This window comes from Dendrobates tinctorius, unplaced genomic scaffold, assembly GCF_039654945.1.
Source record: "Dendrobates tinctorius isolate UK_male_01 unplaced genomic scaffold, ASM3965494v1 ptg000160l, whole genome shotgun sequence".
Classification (NCBI taxonomy): domain Eukaryota; kingdom Metazoa; phylum Chordata; class Amphibia; order Anura; family Dendrobatidae; genus Dendrobates; species Dendrobates tinctorius.
The window spans coordinates 9,472,828-9,496,066 of record NW_027361827.1 but is presented as its reverse complement, the minus strand read 5'-3'; the positions used below and the strand labels follow the sequence as shown (position 1 = coordinate 9,496,066).

The following is a 23,239-nucleotide window of genomic DNA, read 5'->3' as shown; positions in this document are numbered from 1 at the left end:
CATGGTAAAATAAGATACTGGGTAGTTTGTGTTAAAATTATTAATTTTGGAAGTGTTACCCATGAATTAGGGTGGTTCTTTATACAATTAGGACTTTTCTTTGATATAATCAGACGATGAAGTAAGTAGCAAAGTAAAACTTTGAGTATTGGCCGTTAAGCATAGCACATTTTTTTTTTTCCAATGGAGTCTGGGTATTAAAGGGTTAATCAATGTAACATGTTGTCACGTGCGAGAGAGAATCTAGTTTCATTTCCTGGTGACAGAAATCAGTCGTCTTGTCTTCAGAACAGCATAAAGACAAAGCCATCATCGTTTTCGAAACACGAGTGGATACAGGTTTTACAAGACCACCCAAGACTGCAGAAATTGGAAGCCAACACTGACTGAGGGTATTGGTTTAATACAGCAGACATTCACAATTTTGTCACTTGTAGAAACAGGTGAGTGAGCAGAACATTCAGCACAGGAGCGATAATGGACATTGAAGAAGAAGGTGACATGTTGCAGCAGAGTTTGATGTGCAACACTGAGTCCCAGATGATGCCCACAGCTGCCTCTGGCTTGTGCCCACCAGTTTATCAGTGTGGTATTTGTGACTCTAGGTGCCCAACACCTGTATTAATGGTTTCTTGTGGGCACCGCTTCTGTCTTCGCTGCCTAGAGCATTTTTGGCATAATCTTCCTAATTGTGAAAGAACATGTCCTTCTTGTAAATCACAGAGGCAAGAGAATGCGACAGTACACCCACAGCCAATACAGTGTGACCTGTGTCCACCTCATAGCCCATGCATTGCCCAATGGAGCTGCTTGACTTGTGCACAGTCATATTGTCCTGAGCACTTTCAGCCACATATATTGGAAGAGAGTAGAGCTAACCATCAAGTATGTAACGCAGAAGAAGAAGAGTCCAGGAAGATGAGGGAAAGGAGGAGAAGGACTCATTGGTGTGTGGAGCACAGGGAAAGGCCGGTGGAGCTCTTCTGTAAGGCATGCAGAGTATGTGTATGTACAGTCTGCCCCCTTGTTGGCGCACACAAAGGTCATCCGGTGACATTTATACAACAAGAAGTCACATACAAGAAGGTACCCTATTTTAGTTAATGAATATCATTGCTTATATTGTATTTTAAAATGACTCTGACATCTGGGCACTATTAATCAGTGTCTGGCTGAGTTATTGTAACCGTATGTATTTTACTCTGGCATTTCACAGAAAATATACATGATTATCCTGGCTGAAGACCATGTGTTTCGAATGACTAGTACGTGGCAGGTCCCTGATGGCTTTTGCCTTCCCGAATCTCTTTGTATACCCAGAGGAGTGAAAAAAGAGAAGCCACACATGGGACTTGCATAATACTAGTCATTCAAGATGTCTAATGCCCAGGCAGTTTTTCAAGGTATGTTTTCTCTGGAATGCTTCAGTATTTCAGAGTAATACATATACAGCTGCAATAATTCAGCCAGATTCAAATTCATGCTGATCGTGGTTCAGGCAGCGTGTCAGGTTTCCTTAATATTTTATAATAACAGTTATGCTAATCAATACTGGTATATACACGTTATACTTGGAAAAATTTTAAAAGTATATGGCCAAATAATGCCATGTACACTATGAAGTACTTTACTGGTTTACTGGGCCTTAAAAAGCTTGTCCACTTTGGGGACATTTTCTCTTTTACTTAAAAAGGAACTGTACTTCTAACAAACTTTGCATAAATAAATAATACAGATACATGTCAAAAACTTTATAATGTTATCAGAGAAACAGAACTTCCATCTTCACTTATCACACCCTTCTTGTGCCTCTACCTATTGAACGTATCACCTTCAGTATGGCAAATAAGTACTTGATATGCTGCCAAGTTTGAAAGTTTTCGCACCTACAAAGTATGGAGAGGTCTGTAATTTTTTATCATAGGAACACTTCAACTGTGAGAGACAGAATGTAAAAAAAATCTAGAAAGTCACAAAGTATAATTTTTACATAATTAATTTGCATTTTATTGCATGATAAGTATTTGATACAATAGAAAAACAGAACTTAATATTTGGTACAAAAACTGTTGTTTGTAATTACAGAGGTCAAATGTTTCCTGTAGTTTTTGACCTAGTTTGCACACCCTACAGCAAGAAGTTTGGCCCTCTCTGCCATACAGATCTTCTCCAGGTCTTTCAGGTTTCATTGCTATTACTGGGTAACATTGAGTTTCAGCTCCCACTAAAGATTTTCTATTGGGTTCAGGTCTGGAGACTGGCTAGGCCACGCCACAACCTTGAAATGTTTCTTATGGTGCCACTCCTTAGTTGCCCTGGCTGTGTGTTTCTGTAACGGGCGGCCAGGGTGTCAGTCGTGGTGAGGGGCTTTAACTCGTCCACACCCTGACACTCCGCTACTGTAAAATCAGATTGTCCATTTTGTAATGTGCTGTGTGTGGTGCTGGTCTGCTGACCAGTCCTTTAACTTGTCTTGAATGTCCAATTGTACACAACGGGTCCACTTGACCCCGGTCAATCTCCTGATGGGACCCGGACACACAGACAGTTCACCACAGAGCTTTCCAGGTGCATTAACCAGTCCTTTCGCCTGTCTCATGTGTCCACACCAACGTCATGGCCCACGTGGCCAACTTACTGCAGCTTCACCAGTCCAGGAACATACAGCCCACACTTCTGACCTGACTTCCTCATCAGGTCCTTCCATTTCAAATGGGTTTCCTTGTATATGTCCCCCCCCTCCCTCCTATTTTCAGACCACTGTCCCTTTAAAAATATGTGAGCTGCATTTAACCTCCTGCAAATAAAATTCAGGTTAAGCAAAGACATTTCCACATTTGTTAAAACACTTTAAAGCAGCCACACACAGTCCACAGGGCACCGTCTCTTCAGAAGGGTCTGAGTCCTGCAATCCAGTCGAAGGGATGTAACAAAAACTTGGAGGAGAAAAAAAATTTTCATCTTACTCAACTGCGGCCACCTTGACTGCATTAACTTCTGGGCTCCTGCTCAAGGGACGCAGAACAGTCCCTCACAGCATTACAGGGCTCCTACCCTCAGGGATGTGGAACAGTCCCACTTTTCATCAGGACTCTGTGCAACTAGCACAGCTTTCACTTTAAGGACCAGTCCATATTACTGTCTTTGATCAGCATCATCATCATCAGCTTCAGGGCTCCGTGCCCATGCTCCAGCTATCGATGAAATCCTTCTGGCCACCGCATCCTCTGGTGCGCTAGAGCAAACAGACCTAGGCCTCACCGATTCTGTAGGCCTCAGATGGAGCGCTTCCGCATCCGATTCCATTCCAGGAACGTCTGAATTTCTGCATCATCCACCTTTCCTGCCACCCAGGCCGCCTGCATGGAGGATGAAAACAGGCCCACCTCTTGCTGCCGCTGAGGTGAGGGTCCAGCATGGTGGGTTCGGCACTTAGGGGTTCGGAGCCGTGGGACACTTACTGGCAGTTCCGCTACTGCTGCTCCGTCATCTTTGGTGTCCTCCTCCTCTGCAGCGACCTTTTCCTGAACAGACTGGCTCAGCGTCAGCTCCTCCTTCTGGGAGCTATCTTGCTCCACCCATAATGTCATCGCCCAGCCCGACATGTCTGTTTCTTTCTCCTGGCTCCTTCCGGGCCAGGGCGGCGTGGGCTCTAGCCGCTCCTTCCCTTCAGCATTGGAGGATCTTCTGCTCTTCAGGAATCTGCTGTAGGAGGTGGGATTTCTTTTTCCTTTGCCGTGCCCACCGTGAGCGGGTACCGCTCACAAGGGGATGGGGCCGTGGCAAAAGGCACCCTCCCCACCAGCCGGATTTTCGCGCATTTTCTTCATATGATGCCCACGATGAGCGGAGCTATCGCCAGTCTCCGTGCCACTTTCCGCCATTTCAGTGGTACTCACGGCCACCATTTTTGCCGCTTCACATAACAGGTTTTCTCCAGGGTGTCAGTCATGGCAAGGGGCTTTAACTCTTCCACATCCTGACACACCGCTACTGTAAAATCAGAATGTCCGTTTTGTAATGTGCTGTGTGTGCGGTGCTTCACCCACCTGAAGGCCAGCATTCTCCTCAGAAGACAGGGTTCCTTTTCTTCTCACGCACCCACAAATATTGTCAGAGTCTCTGTTCACTTTCTGCGAAACTTTACTTAATTCGTTCAAACTTGCAGCAGTTACAGTCCAGTATCTTCCACATGACACAGAAACTTCCTTCTCTAGACTCTCCCTAATACTGGCACAAGATTTGGTTCCCAGGTACCCAGTACCACAGCTAACTGAAATGACGGTCCCGCTTCTTCCAGGGGCTCCCCATGCCTCTTCCATTCAGAAATGTCTCGGAAGTTGCTCAAAAGCCTCACCGTTTGTTCCCTCAGGCTGCTCTGTTGTGAGTTCATTTTCCCCTTCGTCACTGGGGTCTGGTGAACTCCCTATTCTGGTAAAGGAAGGTAATGAGTCTGATTATCAGGCACCTGAGTCTAATGAGGATGACTGGCTGAGTGGAGTCACGGACTGGATATAAGGCTGCCGACGCCCTTCTGCCCTGCGGGTGATTTCTCTGTGGACTTCTAGGACACCAGTCTGATTCCTGCTCCTCTCAAGCTAAGTTTTTTGTTTTGCCTGTTATGCTTTTGGTTTTGTTTTTTGTTTTCCTTGCTTTTCTGTATTCTGCCATTCCCTGCTGGGGTGAGCTGAATCTCCTTTTGCCTGTAGCTCTGTCTTCAGTATATTCCTGAGTACTGACATAGCTTTTTTGAAGCCTAGCGTCTTCAGGGCCTTTTTCACTGTCAGTCTGTTGGCTCTTATTTTTATAGGGTTTTTCACGGATTGCAGACAGCAGCCTTCCTGTCCTTTTCTGTCTAGTTAGCTTGGGCCCCTCTTTGCTCAGTCTATCTTTCTGTCTGTGTTAGTATTTTCATCTTGCTTCACCATCATTATATGTTGGGGGCTGCCTATTGCTTTGGGGTCTGCTCTGGGGCAGTTTAGATTTCCCCTTTCTTTCTTTAGGCCTATTTAATTCTCCGGCTGTGATCGAGGGGTCTAGGGCATCGTAGGAACCCCCCACGGCTACTGCTAGTTGTGTTGATAGGTTCAGGGGTCAGCAATCCGATAGCTGCCAACTTCTCTGGTTTTCTGGACTTAGCTAGCATTTCTGTTTTTTGCCTCCTACGGTGACTCAATCATAACAGAATCACCCGCCATACCACAGATCCTAGGGTACTCAATAGCAGGAAAGAATTGTGTTTAAAAAAAAAAAAAAGTGTGTGTATATTCTTTCCTCTATATCTCTGAGGCCGTAGGGGGAATTTTTTTTTTCTCTCTCAATGGAGATAAAGCAATTGTCTGATCGTGTGGAGCAGCTCGCTGCGGAAGTGCGGGGAATTTCCGCCTACCTTGCTCGTTCGCATGCTGTTGAACCAAAGATCCCTACACCTGATGTATTTTTTGGGGATCGATCTAAATTTTTGAGTTTCAAAAATAATTGTAAATCATTTTTTGCCTTGAAGCCTAACTCGTCAGGGAGCTCCGTGCAGCAGGTTAAAATTGTCATCTCTTTGCTGCGTGGCGATCCCCAGGATTGGGCGTTTTCTTTGAAACCAGATGATCCTATTCTGACTAATGTGAACGCATTCTTTCAAGCTTTGGGGTTGTTGTATGACGAACCTAATGCTATTGATCAGGCTGAAAAGACCCTCTTGGCATTGAACCAGGGTCGAGATTCTGCAGAGTTGTACTGTCAAAAGTTCCGAAAGTGGGCGGTCCTTACTACCTGGAATGATAATGCCTTGGCTGCTCTCTTTCGGAAGGGTTTGTCAGAAGCCGTAAAAGATACTATGGTGGGATTTCCTGTTCCCTCTGGTCTGGACGATTCTATGTCATTAGCCATTCAGGTTGATCGGCGTTTATGTGACCGCAGGATTGCACGAGAGGTGTTGCCACCGGTTGAACAGACGTCTGAACCTATGCAATGTGATAGAGTTTTGTCTAAGGCGCAACGTCAGGAGTTCAGAAGGCGTGATAGGCTGTGTTTTTTCTGTGGAGATGCCTCGCATATTATTTCTGTTTGTCCTAAACGAGAGAAACGCTTTGCACACACGTTTTCTGTTGGTGGTGTTCAACCTAAGTTTCTTCTGGCAATTACTCTGATCTGCTCCCTGTCCACATTTTACGCCAAGGCTTTTGTGGATTCGGGAGCAGCGCTAAACCTAGTGGACTTGGATTTTGCTAAACGTTGTGGATTTCCGATGACACCTCTGCAGACGCCTATCCCTTTGAGGGGGATTGATGCTACTCCTTTGGCTAAAAATAAACCTCAGTTTTGGACCCAGGTGGTCATGCGGGTCGCCCCAGACCATCAAGAAAATTGCAGATTTTTGGTATTGCATGGTCTGCATGATGCCATTGTTCTGGGGTTTCCCTGGTTGCAAATTCATAATCCAGTTTTGGATTGGAAATCTGTGTCTGTGGTGAGTTGGGGTTGTCGGTGTGCCTTTAGTGAGGCTCCGGTTTTTTCCACCTCTCCTCAGTCGCATGATGTTCCTGACTATTTGGCGGACTTTTATGATGTATTTAGTGAGTATGAGTCTGCGTCCTTGTCTCCTCATAGGAGTTATGACTGTGCAATTGAACTAAGCCCGGGGTGTAAATTTCCCAAGGGTCGGCTCTTCAATTTATCTGTACCCGAGCACGAGGCTATGCGGTCCTATATTAAGGAGGTGTTGGAGAAGGGTCATATTAGACCATCCTCTTCACCCTTAGGTGCCGTTTTTTTTTTTTGTGGCCAAAAAGGATGGTTCTTTAAGGCCTTGTATTGATTATCGTGCCCTCAATAAAATTACTATTAAATATCAGTATCCGTTACCCCTGATTTCGGATCTATTCTCTAGAGCTAGAGGTGCTTGCTGGTTTACCAAGCTTGACCTCAGGGGGGTGTATAATCTTATCCGCATTAAGCAGGGGGATGAATGGAAGACGGCGTTTAATACTCCGGAGGGACATTTTGAGTACCTGGTGATGCCTTTTGGGCTCACTAATGCCCCTTCTGTCTTCCAGTGCTTCATGAACGATATTTTCCGAGACTTTGTCGATAAATTTTTGATTATCTATCTGGATGACATTTTGATCTTCTCCAAGGATTGGGATTCTCATGTGGAACATATTCGGACTGTGTTCTGGATCTTGAGGGAGAATTCCCTGTATGTCAAAGGATTAAAATGCCTTTTTGGAGTACAGAGGATTTCATTTTTGGGATTTATTTTGTCTCCGTCAACTATTGAAATGGACCCGGCCAAGGTACAGGCCATTTATGATTGAGTTCAGCCCACTTCTTTGAAGGCCCTCCAGAAGTTTTTGGGTTTTGCTAATTTTTATCGGAAATTTATAGCAAAATTTTCTAGTATTGCCAAGCCATTGACTGATCTGACTAAGAAGGGTGCTGATGTGGTGAATTGGTCTCCTGAGGCTGTTGCTTCCTTTCAGGAGCTGAAGCGAAGATTCACCTCCGCCCCGGTTTTGCAGCAACCTGATGTCTCACTCCCGTTCCAGGTAGAGGTGGATGCTTCTGAGATTGGTGCAGGAGCTGTTTTGTCCCAAAAGGATCCTGTAACATCTAAAATGATGGTGTGGTTATCATCAAAAAATATTGCTATGAAGGTGTCTTCTCCTAAGTTTAAGCCTAGATTTATTGGACCTTACAAGATTTTGGAGATTATTAATCCGGTCTCTTTTCGTTTGGCTCTTCCTGTCACATTTAAAATCCATAATGTGTTCCATAAGTCCTTGTTGAAGAGGTTTGTTGAACCAATTGTTCCTGGGGTGGCACCTCCAGACCCTGTATTGGTTGAAGGTAACATGGAATATGAGGTAGAGAAAATACTGGATTCCCATCTGGCTAGACGGAGACTCCAGTATTTGGTTAAGTGGAAGGGTTATGGTCAGGAGGATAATTCCTGGGTCTCAGCCTCTGATATTTATGCCAAAAGATTGGTGCGTGCATTTTATCGGGCTCACCCTGATCGCCCTGGTGGCGTGGTTGAGGGTTCGGTGACCCCTCCTCAAGGGGGAGGTACTGTTGTGAGTTCATTTTCCCCTTCGTCACTGGGGTCTGGTGAACTCCCTATTCTGGTAAATGAAGGTAATGAGCCTGATTATCAGGCACCTGAGTCTAATGAGGATGACTGGCTGAGTGGAGTCACGGACTGGATATAAGGCTGCCGACGCCCTTCTGCCCTGCGGGTGATTTCTCTGTGGACTTCTAGGACACCAGTCTGATTCCTGCTCCTCTCAAGCTAAGTTTTCTGTTTTGCCTGTTATGCTTTTGGTTTTGTTTTTTGTTTTCCTTGCTTTTCTGTAGTCTGCCATTCCCTGCTGGGGTGAGCTGAATCTCCTTTTGCCTGTAGCTCTGTCTTCAGTATATTCCTGAGTACTGACATAGCTTTTTTGAAGCCTAGCGTCTTCAGGGCCTTTTTCACTGTCAGTCTGTTGGCTCTTATTTTTATAGGGTTTTTCACGGATTGCAGACAGCAGCCTTCCTGTCCTTTTCTGTCTAGTTAGCTTGGGCCCCTCTTTGCTCAGTCTATCTTTCTGTCTGTGTTAGTATTTTCATCTTGCTTCACCGTCATTATATGTTGGGGCTGCCTATTGCTTTGGGGTCTGCTCTGGGGCAGTTTAGATTTCCCCTTTCTTTCTTTAGGCCTATTTAATTCTCCGGCTGTGATCGAGGGGTCTAGGGCATCGTAGGAACCCCCCACGGCTACTGCTAGTTGTGTTGATAGGTTCAGGGGTCTGCAATCCGATAGCTGCCAACTTCTCTGGTTTTCTGGACTTAGCTAACATTTCTGTTTTTTGCCTCCTACGGTGACTCAATCATAACACTGCCCAGTCCCACTTGTTTCCTGTTGAGTTTCCATCTTTTCTGTAATGAGAGCCTTCACTTCCCTGTGTCTCCCCCTCTGGCACTGCTTCTGTTCACTTCTCTCTTTATCTCACAACTCTCCACAACTCTTTCTAGAACAATCCAGTTACCACAGAACTAACTCCTCCCATTAGCTAGCTTCCTATTGGGTTAAACATTTAACTATTACTACTCTGGTTAACTATCTTATCTTACATCTAAATCTACATCCCTGCCTCTGTAGTGCCCCCATTGCACTATACTTCACATAATCTCACAATATGCTAAACATTAGGCCTAACTATGTTATTAACTGTCCCTACCTTAATCCTTAACACAGTACAGGTATATAAACATTAGATCACATGTAAATGTATACTATAAATGACATTTACACATAAGCACATTAGTAAAACATCCACAGCCTACCTGGTTTGATCCAGCAGATATGCATCGAGGTGCAGGGGTGAAATCAGCCACATGCACACCCCTTACATTTCAATGCTCTTACTAGAGGAGGTGGTTGGCCAAAATCTCGTGAAACATGACCCCATCCATGCTCATTTCAATATGGTGCTGTTGTTCTGTCCTCTCTGCAGAAAATCACCCTCAAAGTATTATGTATCCCCCACCATGCTTCATGGTTGGGATGGTGTTCTTGGGGTTGTACTCATCCTTCTTCTTTCTGCAAACATGGCAAGTGGAGAGGATACCAAAGAGTTCTATTTTGCTCTCAACCAACCACATGACCTTCTTCCATGTCTCCTTTGGATCATCAAGATGGTCAATGAAGAACTTCAAAAGGGCCTGGATTTGTGCTGGTGTGAGCAGGGGGACCTTGCGTGCCCTTTGGGATTTTAATCCATGACAGCGTAATGTGTTACTAGCAGTAATGTTTGGGTCTGTGGTCATAGCTCTCTTCAGGTCATTGACCAGGTCCTCCTGTGTAGTTCTGGGCTGATCCCAGCCTTTTGGAGGTCTACAATTCGACAGCTCTTTGGTCTAGGCCAAGGTGGAGAAGTTGGCGTGTGATTGATTAAGTGCATTGACAGGTGTCTTTTATACAAGTAATGAGTTCAACTAGGTGCAATTAATACAGGTAATGAGTGCAGAATAAGAGGGCTCCTTAACCCCTTTCTGACATGTGATGTACTATCCCGTCCCCGTGACCCGGGACCGTGGACGGGATAGTATGTCACCGCGATCAGCGGCGCTCACAGGGGGAGCGCCACTGATCGCAGCTGGGTGTCAGCTGATTATCACAGCTGACACCCGGCACTATGTGACAGGGGCGGTCATGGTCCACCCCCAATAACCCCTGGTACACTGCGATCAAACATGATCGCAGTGTATCAGGGCATAGGGAAGAATCACGCAGGGAGGGGGCTCCCTGTGTGCTTCCCTGAGACCCTCGGAACAGCGCGATGTGATTGCGCTGTTCCGAGGGCCTCCTCACTGCAGACCCCCAGATCCAATATGGCCGCAGGGGCCTTCGGGGTCCTGCAGGGAGGAGGCTTTCTCAGTGCCTGCTGAGAGCAGGCACTGTGAAAGCCTTGCTGATCTGACACTTTATAGTAATGTTCCACACTGGTAAAATATAATAAAGTATATAAAAAAAAGTGTAAAAATAATTTTTTAAAAACGCCTAAATACATTTTAAAAAAATCCCAAATTTCTTTTTTGTAAATAGAAAAAAAACAAAAGTACACATATCTAGTATCACCGCATCCGTAATGACCTGCCCTATAAAACTGTCCCACTAGTTAACCCCTTTAGTGAACCCCTTAAAAAAAAATAAAAAACAAAGCAAAAAACAATGCTTTATCATCATACTGCCAAACAAAAAGTGCAATAACGCGCGATCAAAAAGACGTGATTTAAGGGCATAAAAATTCAAAATTGGAAAATTGCGAAATTTTCAAAATTTTCGCCAAATTTCCATTTTTTTCACAAATAATCGCAAGTTATTTGAATGAAATTTTACCACTAGCATGAAGTACAATATGTCACAAGAAAACAATGTCAGAATCACTGGGATCCATGGAATCGTTTCAGAGTTATTACCTCATAAAGGGACAGTGGTCAGAATTCTAAAAATTGGAAAAATGGAAATAAAGACATTTTCTTTTAATTTTAATATTTTTCCCTAACTAAGGGGGTGATAACGGGGGGGTTTGATTTACTATTTATGGCGGGTTTTTATGTTTGGCAGCTGACACATGCTAAAAGACACTTTTTATTGTAATGATAGTTTTTGCATCACCACATATTGAGAGCTATAATTTTTCCGTATTTTGACCCACCGAGTCATGTGAGGTCTTATTTTTTGTGGGACGAGTTGACGTTTTTATTGGTACCATTTTCGGGCACGTGACTTTTTTTATTCGCTTTTTATTCCGATTTTTGGGACGCAGAATGAACAAAAACCAGCGTTACATGAATTTCTTTTGGGGGGGTGCGCTTACACCGTTCCGCGTGCGATAAAATTGATAAAGCGGTTTTATTCTTCGGGTCAGTACGGTTACAGCGATACCTCATTTAGGTTTTTTTTATGTTTTGTCGATTTTATGGAATGAAAACTATTTTATATAAAAAATAATTATTTTTGCATCGCTTTATTCTGCGAGCTATAACTTTTTTATTTTTTCACTTATGATGCTGTATGGTGGCTCGTTTTTTGCGGGACAAGATGATGTTTTCAGCGGTACCATGTATATTTATATGCATCTTTTTGATTGCGCGTTATTGCACTTTTTGTTCGGCGGTATGATAATAAATCATTATTTTTTACTTCGCTTTTTATTTTTATTTTTTAAGGGTTTCGCTAAAGGGGTTAACTAATGGCACCGTTTTATAGGGCAGGTCATTACGGACACGGCGTTACCAAATATGTGCACTTTTATTGTTTTTTTTTTTATTTCCAAAAAATGAATTTATTGGGGGAATATTTGTTTTTTTTTCTAATTTATTTGGCGATTTTTTAAAAATTATTTTCACACTTTTTTTTTTTTAACTTTATTACATTGTCCCAGGTGGGACATCACTGTCCTGTGACAGATCGCTGATCTCTCACATCACAGATCACTGTGACAGATCAGCGGTCTGTCACAGGCAGTGCAGCAGGCTTCCTCGTGCCTGCGCTTTGCAGGCACTGAGGAAGCCGGCTCCCTGCAGGCCCCCGAAGGTCCCCGTCGCCATCTTGGATTCGGGGGCCTGCAGGGAAGGAGCCCCCCGCAGCAGCGCTGCACATTGCGCTGCCGTGGGGGGGCTCAGGGAAGCACTGAGGGAGCCCCCTCCCTGCCAATGCTTCCCTTTAACCCCTGGTACACCACGATCGTGTTTGATCGCGGTGTGCAAGGGGTTAACGTGTCGGGGCGGTCCGTGACCGCCCTTGACACATTATCACAGCTGACACCTGGCACAATCAGCTGACACCCGGCCGCGATCAGCGGCGCTCACCACGTGGGCGCCGCTGATCTCTATGACGTACTATCCCGTCCCTGGGAATTAAGTCCCAGGGCACATGGACGGGATAGTACGTCATATGGGATTAAGGGGTTAATCATACTGCTTGAAAAAAAGTGGAATAAAACGCGATCAAAAATTTGAATGTATATAATTATTATTATTATTTATTGTTATAGCGCCATTTATTCCATGGCGCTTTACATGTAAGGATCGGTATACATAATAAAAACAAGTACAATAATCTTAAACAATACAAGTCATAACTGGTACAGGAGGAGAGAGGACCCTGCCCGCGAGGGCTCACAATCTACAAGGGATGGGTGATAATACAGTAGGCGAGGGTAGAGCTGGTCGTGCAGCGGTTTGGTCGATCGGTGGTTACTGCAGGTTATAGGCTTGTCGGAAGAGGTGGGTCTTCAGGCTCTTTTTGAAGGTTTCGATGGTAGGTGAGAGTCTGATATGTTGTGGTAGAGAGTTCAAGAGTAGGGGTGATGCGCGAGAGAAATCTTGTATGCGATTGTGGGAAGAGGAGATAAGAGGGTAGTAGAGAAGGAGATCTTGTGAGGATCGGAGGTTGCGTGCGGGAAAGCACCGGGAGATGAGGTCACAGATGTATGGAGGAGACAGGTTGTGGATGGCTTTGTATGTCATGGTTAGGGTTTTGTAATGGAGTCTCTGGGCAATGGGGAGCCAGTGAAGGGGTTGACAGAGGGGAGAAGCTGGGGAATAGCGGGGGGACAGGTGGATTAGTCGGGCAGCAGAGTTTAGAATAGATTGGAGGGGTGCGAGAGTGTTTGAGGGGAGGCCACAGAGCAGGAGGTTGCAGTAGTCAAGGCGAGAGATGATGAGGGCATGGACCAGGGTTTTTGCAGATTCTTGGGTGAGGAATGAACGGATTCGTGAAATATTTTTGAGTTGAAGTCGGCAGGAAGTGGAAATGGCTTGGATATGTGGTTTGAAGGAGAGATCAGCATCAAGGATTACTCCGAGGCAGCGAGCTTGTGGGACTGGGGAGAATGGGCAGTCATTTACTGTAATTGACAGGTTCGTAGGGGGGGTTACGTGAGATGGGGGAAAGATGATGAATTCTGTTTTGTCCATGTTGAGTTTCAGAAATCTAGCGGAGAAGGATGAAATAGTGGACAGACATTGAGGGATTCTGGTTAGTAGGGAGGTGATATCTGGTCCAGAGATGTAGATCTGTGTGTCATCAGCGTAGAGATGATACTGAAAGCCATGAGATTTTATGAGCTGTCCCAGGCCAAAGGTGTAAATGGAGAACAGCAGGGGCCCAAGGACTGAACCTTGTGGGACTCCGACAGAGAGGGGGCGAGGTGAGGAGGTGGTGTGTGAGTGGGAGATGCTGAATGTCTGGTCTGTTAGGTATGATGAAATCCAGGATAGGGCCGAGTTTGTGATGCCGAGGGATGAGAGAGTCTTTAATAATAGGGAATGGTCCACTGTGTCAAAGGCAGCCGACAGGTCCAGGAGGAGGAGGACAGAGTAGTGTCGCTTGCTCTTGGCGGTTAAGAGGTCATTGGTGACCTTAGTAAGGGCAGTTTCAGTGGAGTGGTGTGACCGGAAGCCAGATTGTAATTGGTCGAAGAGGGAGCAAGAAGAGAGATGGGAGGACTGTTCAAGGTAGACGTGTTGTTCCAGGAGCTTGGAGGCGTAGGGGAGAAGTGATATAGGGCGATAGCTAGATACAGAGGATGGGTCAAGAGAGGGTTTTTGAGGATAGATGTGATTGAGGCATGTTTAAAGCTTGAGGGGAAAACACCAGTTGTTAGTGATAGGTTGAAGAGATGGGTTAGGGTTGGGATGAAGACTGTGGTGAGGTTTGGTATGAAGTGGGATGGGATCGGGTCAAGTGCACAGGTGGTGAGATGTGATCTTGAGAGTAGAGTGGAGAGTCGATCTTCTGTAATGGTGGAGAAGTTGGTTTTGAAGGTGGAGGGCTGGGAACTTGGGAGGAAGGGCTCTGGGGGTAGTTGACCAAAACTGTCTATTATGTTATCAATCTTCTGCTTGAAAAATGAGGCAAAGTCTTCAGCTGAGATGAGTGGGGAGGGAGGAGGTGCTGGGGGGCGGAGGAGAGAATTGAAGGTGTTGAATAACTGTTTAGGGTTGTGAGACAGGGAGGATATGAGAGATGAGAAGTAGGTTTGTTTAGCTGTGGCGAGTGTGGTCTTGAAAGTAGTGAGGGACTGTTTGAATGTGATGAAGTGCTCGTTGGAGTGGGATCTTTTCCATCTGCGCTCAGCAGCCCTGGAAGCTTGCCTCAGCTCTTTGGTCAGGCTGGTGTGCCAGGGCTGTCTGTTGATTTTGCGAGTTTTGGTATGTGTAAGTGGGGCAGCGGATTCTAAAGCTACAGCTATTGTGGTGTTATATAGAGCGGCAGCGTCATCCGCACTGTGTAAGGAACTTATATCTGTAAGAGGGAGGAGGGATTCAGAGAATGAGTGTAGGTCAAGGTGTTTAAGATTTCTGCGAGGGTGTGAAAGTTTGTGGGGTGGGGATTGTAGACATGGAGTGAAGAGGGAAGAGAATGTGAGAAGGTTGTGGTCAGAGAGAGCAAGAGGTGAGTTAGAGAGGTTAGATAGGGAGCAGAGGCGGGTGAAGATGATGTCCAGTGTGTGGCCATCTTTGTGGGTGGCTGTAGAAGACCATTGAGTGAGGCCGAAGGAGGAAGTGAGAGATAGAAGTTTAGTGGCAGCTGAGAGGAAAGTGTCAATGGGGATGTTGAAGTCGCCCATGATGATAGTAGGGATATCTGCGGAAAGGAAATGAAGTAGCCAGGTGGTGAAGTGGTCAAAGAAGGTGGTGGCTGGCCCTGGGGGGCGGTAGATGATGGCCAGTTGGAGGTTGGAGGGGGAGTAGATGCGCACAGAGTGCACCTCAAAGGAAGGTAGGGTAACAGAGGGTGGCAGTGGGATTGGGGTGAAGGAGCAGGTATCTGACAGGAGAAAACCAACTCCTCCGCCATGTTTGCTGCTGGGGCGGGGGGTGTGAGAAAGGTGGAAGCCACCATATGAAAGTGCAGCAGGAGAGGATGTGTCAGAAGGGGTGAGCCAGGTTTCGGTGATGGCGAGGAAGGAAAGTTTGGTAGTAACAAAAAGATCATGGATGTAGGAAATCTTGTTGCAGACAGAGCGAGCGTTCCACAGAGCTCCTGTTAGTGGGACTGGGGAAGCGGGGGCTGGGTGAATGGGTATATGGTTGGAGAGGTTACGGAAGGTTGTGATAGAACGTGGATGGGAGGTAGAAATGACTGTGGGAATGTGGTGAGGAGGATCAGGATTTGGAGAGATATCACCAGCAGTGAGAAGGAGCAGAGAGAGTGTTAGCAGGTGGGAGCAGGAGAGGGCATGAGAGGGCTGTCTGTGTTTGGAGACAGAGGATTGTATGTTAAGGAACAGTTTTGAGGCAGAGGTGAGGTGGATGGGGAGGATTGAAGAAGAGATGAACAGTTCCTTACTAGGAGTAGGGGTTAGGGGAATTAGCAGAAAATGAAGGATTATAGGGGTGAAAGTGAAAACAAACAGAAACATTGTTTACAGTGACTGTACAGTTACCTTCAGTTCATAATAATGGTGTTGCTGAAAATGTCATCTTGATCGGCAAAAGACAAGCTGTCATACATCTCCATCATTGCAAAAATAAAAAGTTATAGCTCTCAGAATCAAGAAATGCGAAAACAATTATGGCATTTTTTCTATAAAAATGTTTTTATTGCATAAAAGCTCCAAAATACAGTATAAAAAATATAAATGTGGTATCGCTTTAATCATACTAACCCGAAGAAGAAAGCTGCCTTATCACTTTTACCATACGTGGAACGGCATAAAAAGCCCCCCAGAAAACAATTACTGAATTGCTGTTTTTTGTCCCAAAAATCGGAATAGAAAGCGTTCAAAAAAAGTTATGTGACCAAAAATGGTACCAATAAAAATCTCAACTTGTCCCACAAGAAACAAGCCCTCACTTGACTCTGTTAGCAAAAATGTAGAAAAATTATAGCTCTCATCTCAAAAAATGAAGATGCCAAAACTTTGCTTTTCAAAAAAGCTTCTTTTGGTGTATGACAGCAGCCAAACATAACAAACGGTAATAAATCTGGTATCTCTGTAATCGCACCAACCTAAAAAAATAAAGTCATTTAATCACTTATACAGCATGAGGAACGGCGTGAAAAAATAAATAAAACCAATCCTTCACCTGCTTTTGATTGGTTTATTTTGTCTCCCAAAGATCGCAGTAAAGCTCAACACACATTTATCCTGTGCTCTACGCTGAGCGCTTACTGGGTTTTCCATGTAATTCTCTGAAAAATGTGATTCAGACAGAACCCCCGAAGGAAGATTCAATATAAGGAAACAGATGGAGACACTGTGGATGCTGTCTGTCCTAAGATATGGCGGTGTCTGTCTTTTTAGGCATGCATAAAAGCAAGGTCCCCCATAGTTTGTGCACCTCTGAAAAGAAGGAAACCACTAAACAGAGGCCAGATGGAGTCCAGTGTAACTGTGCTGCCTCATTATAGTGAGTGGATCCATCGGGGATTTCATCTGAATCACGTCACTCTGAGATTTAGATAGAAACCCCAATGTAAGTCCTCAGTGTACAACGCAGGATAAATGTGATTCTAAATATTATGTAAAATGTTCCCAACAAAAGCTTCAACTCAATTCCACATTATTGGTAGCAGAAAGGCCCTGGAAAAGCGAAATGGTTCCTTGCCCCCCAAAAGCAATCCAGCAAATTCTGCGCTCCCAAATACAAATGCCCTCCCCTCCCTTCTTAGCCCCACAGTATTCCAAAACCACAGTTAGCGTCCACATCATTGGCATTTCTGTAGTGATGAGAGCCCTCCTAATTTACGGGTGCGCTTCTCCATAAGCATGAGCTGGGCACAATGTATGGGCACTACAATATACTGAGCACTACACTGGCAGATTTGCAATTTTCACACAGCAACATTCACTGCTGCTTGTTTCTGTAATACACCCACGGAGTCAATATCATCACTTCATCTGTAGATAAATTCCCAGAGACGTGTAATTTCCAAAATGGGGTCACTTGAATGGGGATTATGGCACTGGGGGCTCTGTATATGGAGCCTGCAAACTCTTCTATGACATTTTGTTCTCCAAGAATTAAATAGCACTCCTTATCTCCTTGCCATGTGGCTAAGCAGTACTGTACAGCCACATATGGAGTACTGCCACATTCAAGAGAAATTGTATGACAAATTGGGCCATTTTTAACCATTTGCTCTTGTGACAATGTAAAATCTGGGGCTAAAACAACATTTTTGTGGAAAAATGTAATTTTTTCTTCACCGTCCAATGATGTAAGGTTCTGTGACAAACCCATGGTGTCAATGTGCTCATTGCACCCCTATATGAATTCATTGAGAGGTGTAGTTTGTAAAATGAAGTCAGTTATAGAAGATTCTGATGTTCTGGCATCTCAGGGGCTCTGCCAGTGTGACATGGCACCCTCAAGTCATTCCAGCAAAATGTGCACAACAATATGGTGCTGCTTCCCTTCTGAGCTTAGCACTGAACCTCTAAAATAGTTTTCGACCACATATGAGATATTGTCACACTCAGGATAAATTGTCTAACATACTTTGTGGTCCATTTTCTCCTATTATCCTGTTTGAAAATTGAAACTTGAGACTAGAGATGAACGGACTTGTTCGGCAAACATTCGCCAGTTTCAAATTCGGCATAAACGTAGCACATATGGATTTGTGTTCGCGTTCACGAGTATTTTTAAGTAAAGTCAGCAAAAGTCGGTCACAGTTCGATAAATCATAGCGTTTCCACTAATGGTTTTGTTATTACTTTAGCTAGTATAGTGGTACTATATGATGAGTAGGGGTAACAAGGGGATGTGTTTGAAGAGGGGAGGGGCTGTGGAGAAGTTAGAGGAGCGGCGCACTCTTTTTTTCCCTCTTCACTTTATGTGTTTATTCCGGCAGCCAATCAGGGCGCAGAAACCATCCACAACGTCTAGACACAAGGGCTTGTGTCATCAGCTGCCAAAGTCACATGTCCCTCTCCATATAAAGAGTGGACATGTTTTAGCGCCATTTTGTCAGTGTAGCAATGCAGAGAGGCCGCTCGTGCTGCTGCTACAGGATAATCAGAAAGTTATCTAGGTGGTTGACAGTCAGTCAGCTAGTTCAGATACATAGGATCCTGTGTGACTGTGAAACCAACCTTCCAGCAGATCAATCTTTTTTGCTCATTGCGTGTGACACCAGGGTACATTCCAGCATATAACTCTTTTATGCTGCTAGTATTGTGCTTGAGCCAGGAGTCCACATTAGAGAATCTAGTTTGTTTCTTGTAATACTGTCTTCCAGAAAGCAGGCCACATTTCAGTATGTAATCTTTTGTTCATATTTTGGCTCCATCCAAGAGTCTAAATATAAAAATCTACATTGTTTGTTCTAATACAGTGCTCCAGAACGCAATGTATATTTCAGCATCTACTCATGTTGTGCTGATATTTTTGCTACGTCCTGGAGTCTAGATTTGAGAATCAAAATTGTTTGTTTTAACAGTGGGCTACAAAAGGCATTTTTGCAGAAAAATATTTTGTGCTGGTAATATTTTTAGCCATGCATGAGTCCACATTTGAAAATACTAATTGTTGTGCTAATAGCATATTCCTGAAACAAGGCCACATTTCTGGAAAAAAATATTTGGCGCTGTTAATATTATGGCCGAGACAGAAGTTCACATTTGAAAATATAAATTCTTTGTGCTAATATCGTTGTCCTGAAGCAATGCCACATTTTGCCAGAATAATATGTTGTGCTCGTAATATTTTGACCTAGACAGGAGTCCACATTTGAAAATATAAATTCTTTGTGGGAATGCTTTGGTCCAGAAATAAGGCCAAATTTCTCCAGAGAAATATTTTGTGCTGGTAATTGTAATTTTAGCCATGCATGAGTCCACATTTCAAAATACAAATTGTTTGTGCTAATAGCATGTTCCTGAAACAAGACTACATTTCTGGAAAAAAAGTATTTTGTGCTGGTAATATTTTCTCCTAGGCAGGAGTCCACATTTCAAAATACAAATTCTTTGTACTAATATAATACAGGAAAGATGTATATCTTTGTACCGTGTTAGCCAGTAGATAGAAAAATATTCAGAATTGAGAGTTCTCAGTGAGGACTCTCAATTCTGAATATTTTTGTACTAATATAGTTGTCCTGAAACAAGGCCACATTTTGGCAGAAAAATATTTTGTACTTGTAATATTTTGTAAATTCTTTGTACTAATACCGTGATCCTAAAACAAGGCAACATTTAAGTATATAAATATTCAGTACTAGTTTTTATCTAGCCAGGAGTCCACATTTCTGAATCTAAATTGTTTGTACTAATAATGTGCTCCAGAAAGCAGGCTACATTTCAGTATAGAAATCCTTTGTGCTAATTGTGTGGTCCAGCCAGCAAGCCAAATATCTGCATGGGACAGGGCTTGGACCAGCATTTCTAGCTTAAACATTGATCAGTAACAGGTGGGTGAGTGACAGGTGTAGGCCTGGTGGTCTGAGAACTCTGCCAAATTCAGGCAAGACACACGAAGGAGATCCAACTTGGAGTCCAAACATTTTGAAAAATTACTGACAGACACCACTAAAGTGGCATCAATTTATTTTAATTATTTATTTTACTCACTTATATAAAGCCAATAATTCCACAGTGCTTTACAGACATTATCAATTAGAATAAAATAGTATAATGTGGCTCTCACACCCCTTTCACTACAGGCAGCCCACCAGATGGAGACCAAACCCAACTTGGAGTCTCCATATTTCATAAAATTGTTTGTAAAATTAGTAGCAGTAGCAGCAGCAGGCACAGAAGCCATGAGAAAGGTGTCACATATTGCAATTATGTGAGATCAATGCAACATACTGAAAACAACAGCATCGCCTAGTCTGCCAAGTTTGCGACTGGGGTGCAAAAGTCATTAGAGATCCATGACTTGTTCATCTTGATGAAAGTTAGGCAGTGTACACTTGCAGAGGACAGGCGAACCCACACAAACACAGGGAGAACATACAACCTCCTTTCAGATGTTGTCCTTGGGGTTTTAATCCAGGACCCCAGTGTTGCAAGGCTGTAGTGCTAACAACTAAGCAACCGTGCTGCCTCTGCCACTTACACTGCTGCTGCTAATGTTTTTGCCTTGACAACTTGATGTTACCAGGGTTGGAAGTCTATAACTGCAATGCACATTGTGTGCCACGCTGCTGTTTTGGGAAAAATCACCTTTAAGATTGTCTACAAGCGTGTTTCGAACTTCTTCATGCGTGTGACCCTTTCGAGGGGGTGAAGCATCTGGCACAATTTTCTCTTGTATCATGGATCTAACAAAGTGGCAACCCAGTAATCAGCACTATCTTTAATCCTAACAATATGGCCAACAATTATGTTGTAAATAGTGCAGTAAGAAGGCACTCATGTGTCAGGGGCTTCCATCAGGTCCAAGTACATGGTATGTTGGTGTCAGAGAAAGACTTAAGCTTGCTTCCACCATCCTCTCCCGCCAACCATGGACAACAGAGAGAATCATTATCCTCTTCATCGCCTGACTGTTGCGTGCCCATCACCTCTTCCTTGTTGTCCTCCTCCATTTGTCCCTCAGCTCCTGCACCTTGAGCTCCCCTCTCAATCACTATAATCCACCCTTCCTCGGCACCCGCCTGTGCGATGATAGTCCAAAACTTAGAGATATTATCAATTCAGCATCCTTCTCTGCTTCGTCCTCTTCCTCTGTGCCCACCACCTCCTCCAGCAGACTATTCAAAGTATGTAGATGACCATAATAGTGACCAGCAGGTAGATGACCGGAATAGTGATGCTGATGATGGCAATGTCAGTGTTAACCATCTAAGGCTGGTTTCACACTTGCGTTTTTTTCGCGGTATTTTAGCGCTAAATAGCGCATGCGTTTTTTTTCCTATACTTTGCATGGGATGCGCTTATGTGCGCATACACATGCGTTTGTACGCGTTTTACCGCGCATGCGTTTTTTTGCGGTATGCGCTCGGGCGCACAAAATGCAACCTGTTGCATTTTTTGGTGCGTCCGACTTGCCTCAAAAAAACGCATGCGCGCGCAATGCGTTTTTTTTACAGCAAGACACCCATTATAGTCTATGTCTGCGCATATGTGCGCATTGGCATGCTTATGTATGCGTTTTTTTGCACATGCGTTTTTTTTTGTTAACCATGGAATTTAGGGGTTTGGGTTAGAGTTAGGGTTAGTTAAGGGGGTTTAGGGTTAGGGTTAGGGTCAGGGTTAGGGTTAGGTTTAGGGTCAGGGTTAGGGTTAGTTATGGTTTAGGGTTTGGGTTAGGGTTAAGTATGGTTTGGTTAAGGGTTAGGGTCAGGGTTAGGGTTAGGGTCAGGGTTAGGGTTAGGGTTTAGGGTCAGGGTTAGGGTCAGGGTTAGGGTTAGTTAGGGTTTAGGGTTTGGGTTAGGGTTAAGTATGGTTTGGCTAAGGGTTAGGGTCAGGGTTAGGGTTAGGGTCAGGTTTAGGGTCAGGGTTAGGGTTAGTTATGGTTTAGGGTTTGGGTTAGGGTTAATTATGGTTTGGTTAAGGGTTAGGGTCAGGGTTAGGGTTAGGGTCAGGGTTAGGGTTAGGGTCAGGGTTAGGGTCAGGGTTAGGGTCAGGGTTAGGGTCAGGGTTAGGGTTAGGGTTAAGTATGGTTTGGTTAAGGGTTAGGGTCAGGGTTAGGGTTAGGGTCAGGGTTAGGGTTAGGGTTAGGGTTAGGGTTAGGGTCAGGGTTAGGGTTAGTTAGGGTTTAGGGTTTGGGTTAGGGTTAAGTATGGTTTGGTTAAGGGTTAGGGTCAGGGTTAGGGTTAGGGTTAGGGTCAGGGTTAGGGTCAGGGTTAGGGTTAGGGTTTGGGTTAAGTATGGTTTGGTTAAGAGTTAGGGTCAGGGTTAGGGTTAGGGTCAGGGTTAGGGTTAGGTTTAGGGTTAGGGTTAGTTAGGGTTTAGGGTTTGGGTTAGGGTTAAGTATGGTTTGGTTAGGGTCAGGGTTAGGGTTAGGGTTAGGGTCAGGGTTAGGGTTAGGGTTAGGGTCATGGTTAGGGTTAGTAAAGTCATGGTTTGGGTTAGTGTGAGGGGCCACCTAATGTTGGAAAAAACCGCAAACGCGGTAAAAACGCACTAAAAACGCATACAAACGCATAAAAACGCAGCGTTTTTTTCATGCATGCTCATAAAAATGCTTGAAAAAAACGCAGCAGTTGTATGCTTATGTATGCGTTTTTTCAATGCGTTTTTTTGCGGGAAAACGCGCTGCAAAAAAAAGCAAGTGTGAAACCAGCCTTAGTAGCCATTTTGAAACTGTGCAAGAGGGTGCAGAGGTCCTTCATCTGTGTTCACTCGGCAAGCGTGATATGTTACACATTTGCACTGCATTGGGCCAGACCATGCAAAATGTCATACTTTACCAAACTTTTGCAGAGTGGAATTCCACTGTGTCAGCACAGCGCATATCAACCAGTTAACCGGTAGCCCGAAAGACCTCTCTAGCAATAAAAGTCGATGACAAGAGTGGTGTAGATGCCAGATATGAGCACACAGCAGCTGTGCTTTTTGCAGCAGCGCATCCAGACTGGGACAGTGACGTAGAAACTGCTGTACCACCAGGTTGAGATGTGAGCCATGCAAGGCATGTGTGCAAGGTTGCCCTGGTGTAGGTCAGCCACCAGGTTTGCACCGTTATCGCACACGGCTTTCACTGACTCCAGGTTCTGTGGAGACAGCCATTGCTCAAACATGGCCTGGATAGCTTTCAACAAAGCTTGAGCTGTGTGATTGCATTGTCCAAGGCA

The 23,239-nt window shown here is 44.5% G+C and overlaps 1 protein-coding gene across 1 annotated transcript in view; it reads left to right on the top strand.

Annotated features, from left to right (window-relative positions):
• The first annotated feature begins 271 nt into the window (after positions 1 to 271).
• TRIM14 (tripartite motif containing 14) overlaps positions 272 to 23,239 on the top strand; it is a 119,177-nt gene continuing 96,209 nt past the window's right edge. The window contains exon 1 of the mRNA XM_073549652.1: positions 272 to 1,086. Within this exon, the coding sequence (XP_073405753.1) occupies positions 478 to 1,086 (609 nt within the window). The 5' untranslated portion in view covers positions 272 to 477. The remainder of the gene's footprint in view (positions 1,087 to 23,239) is intronic.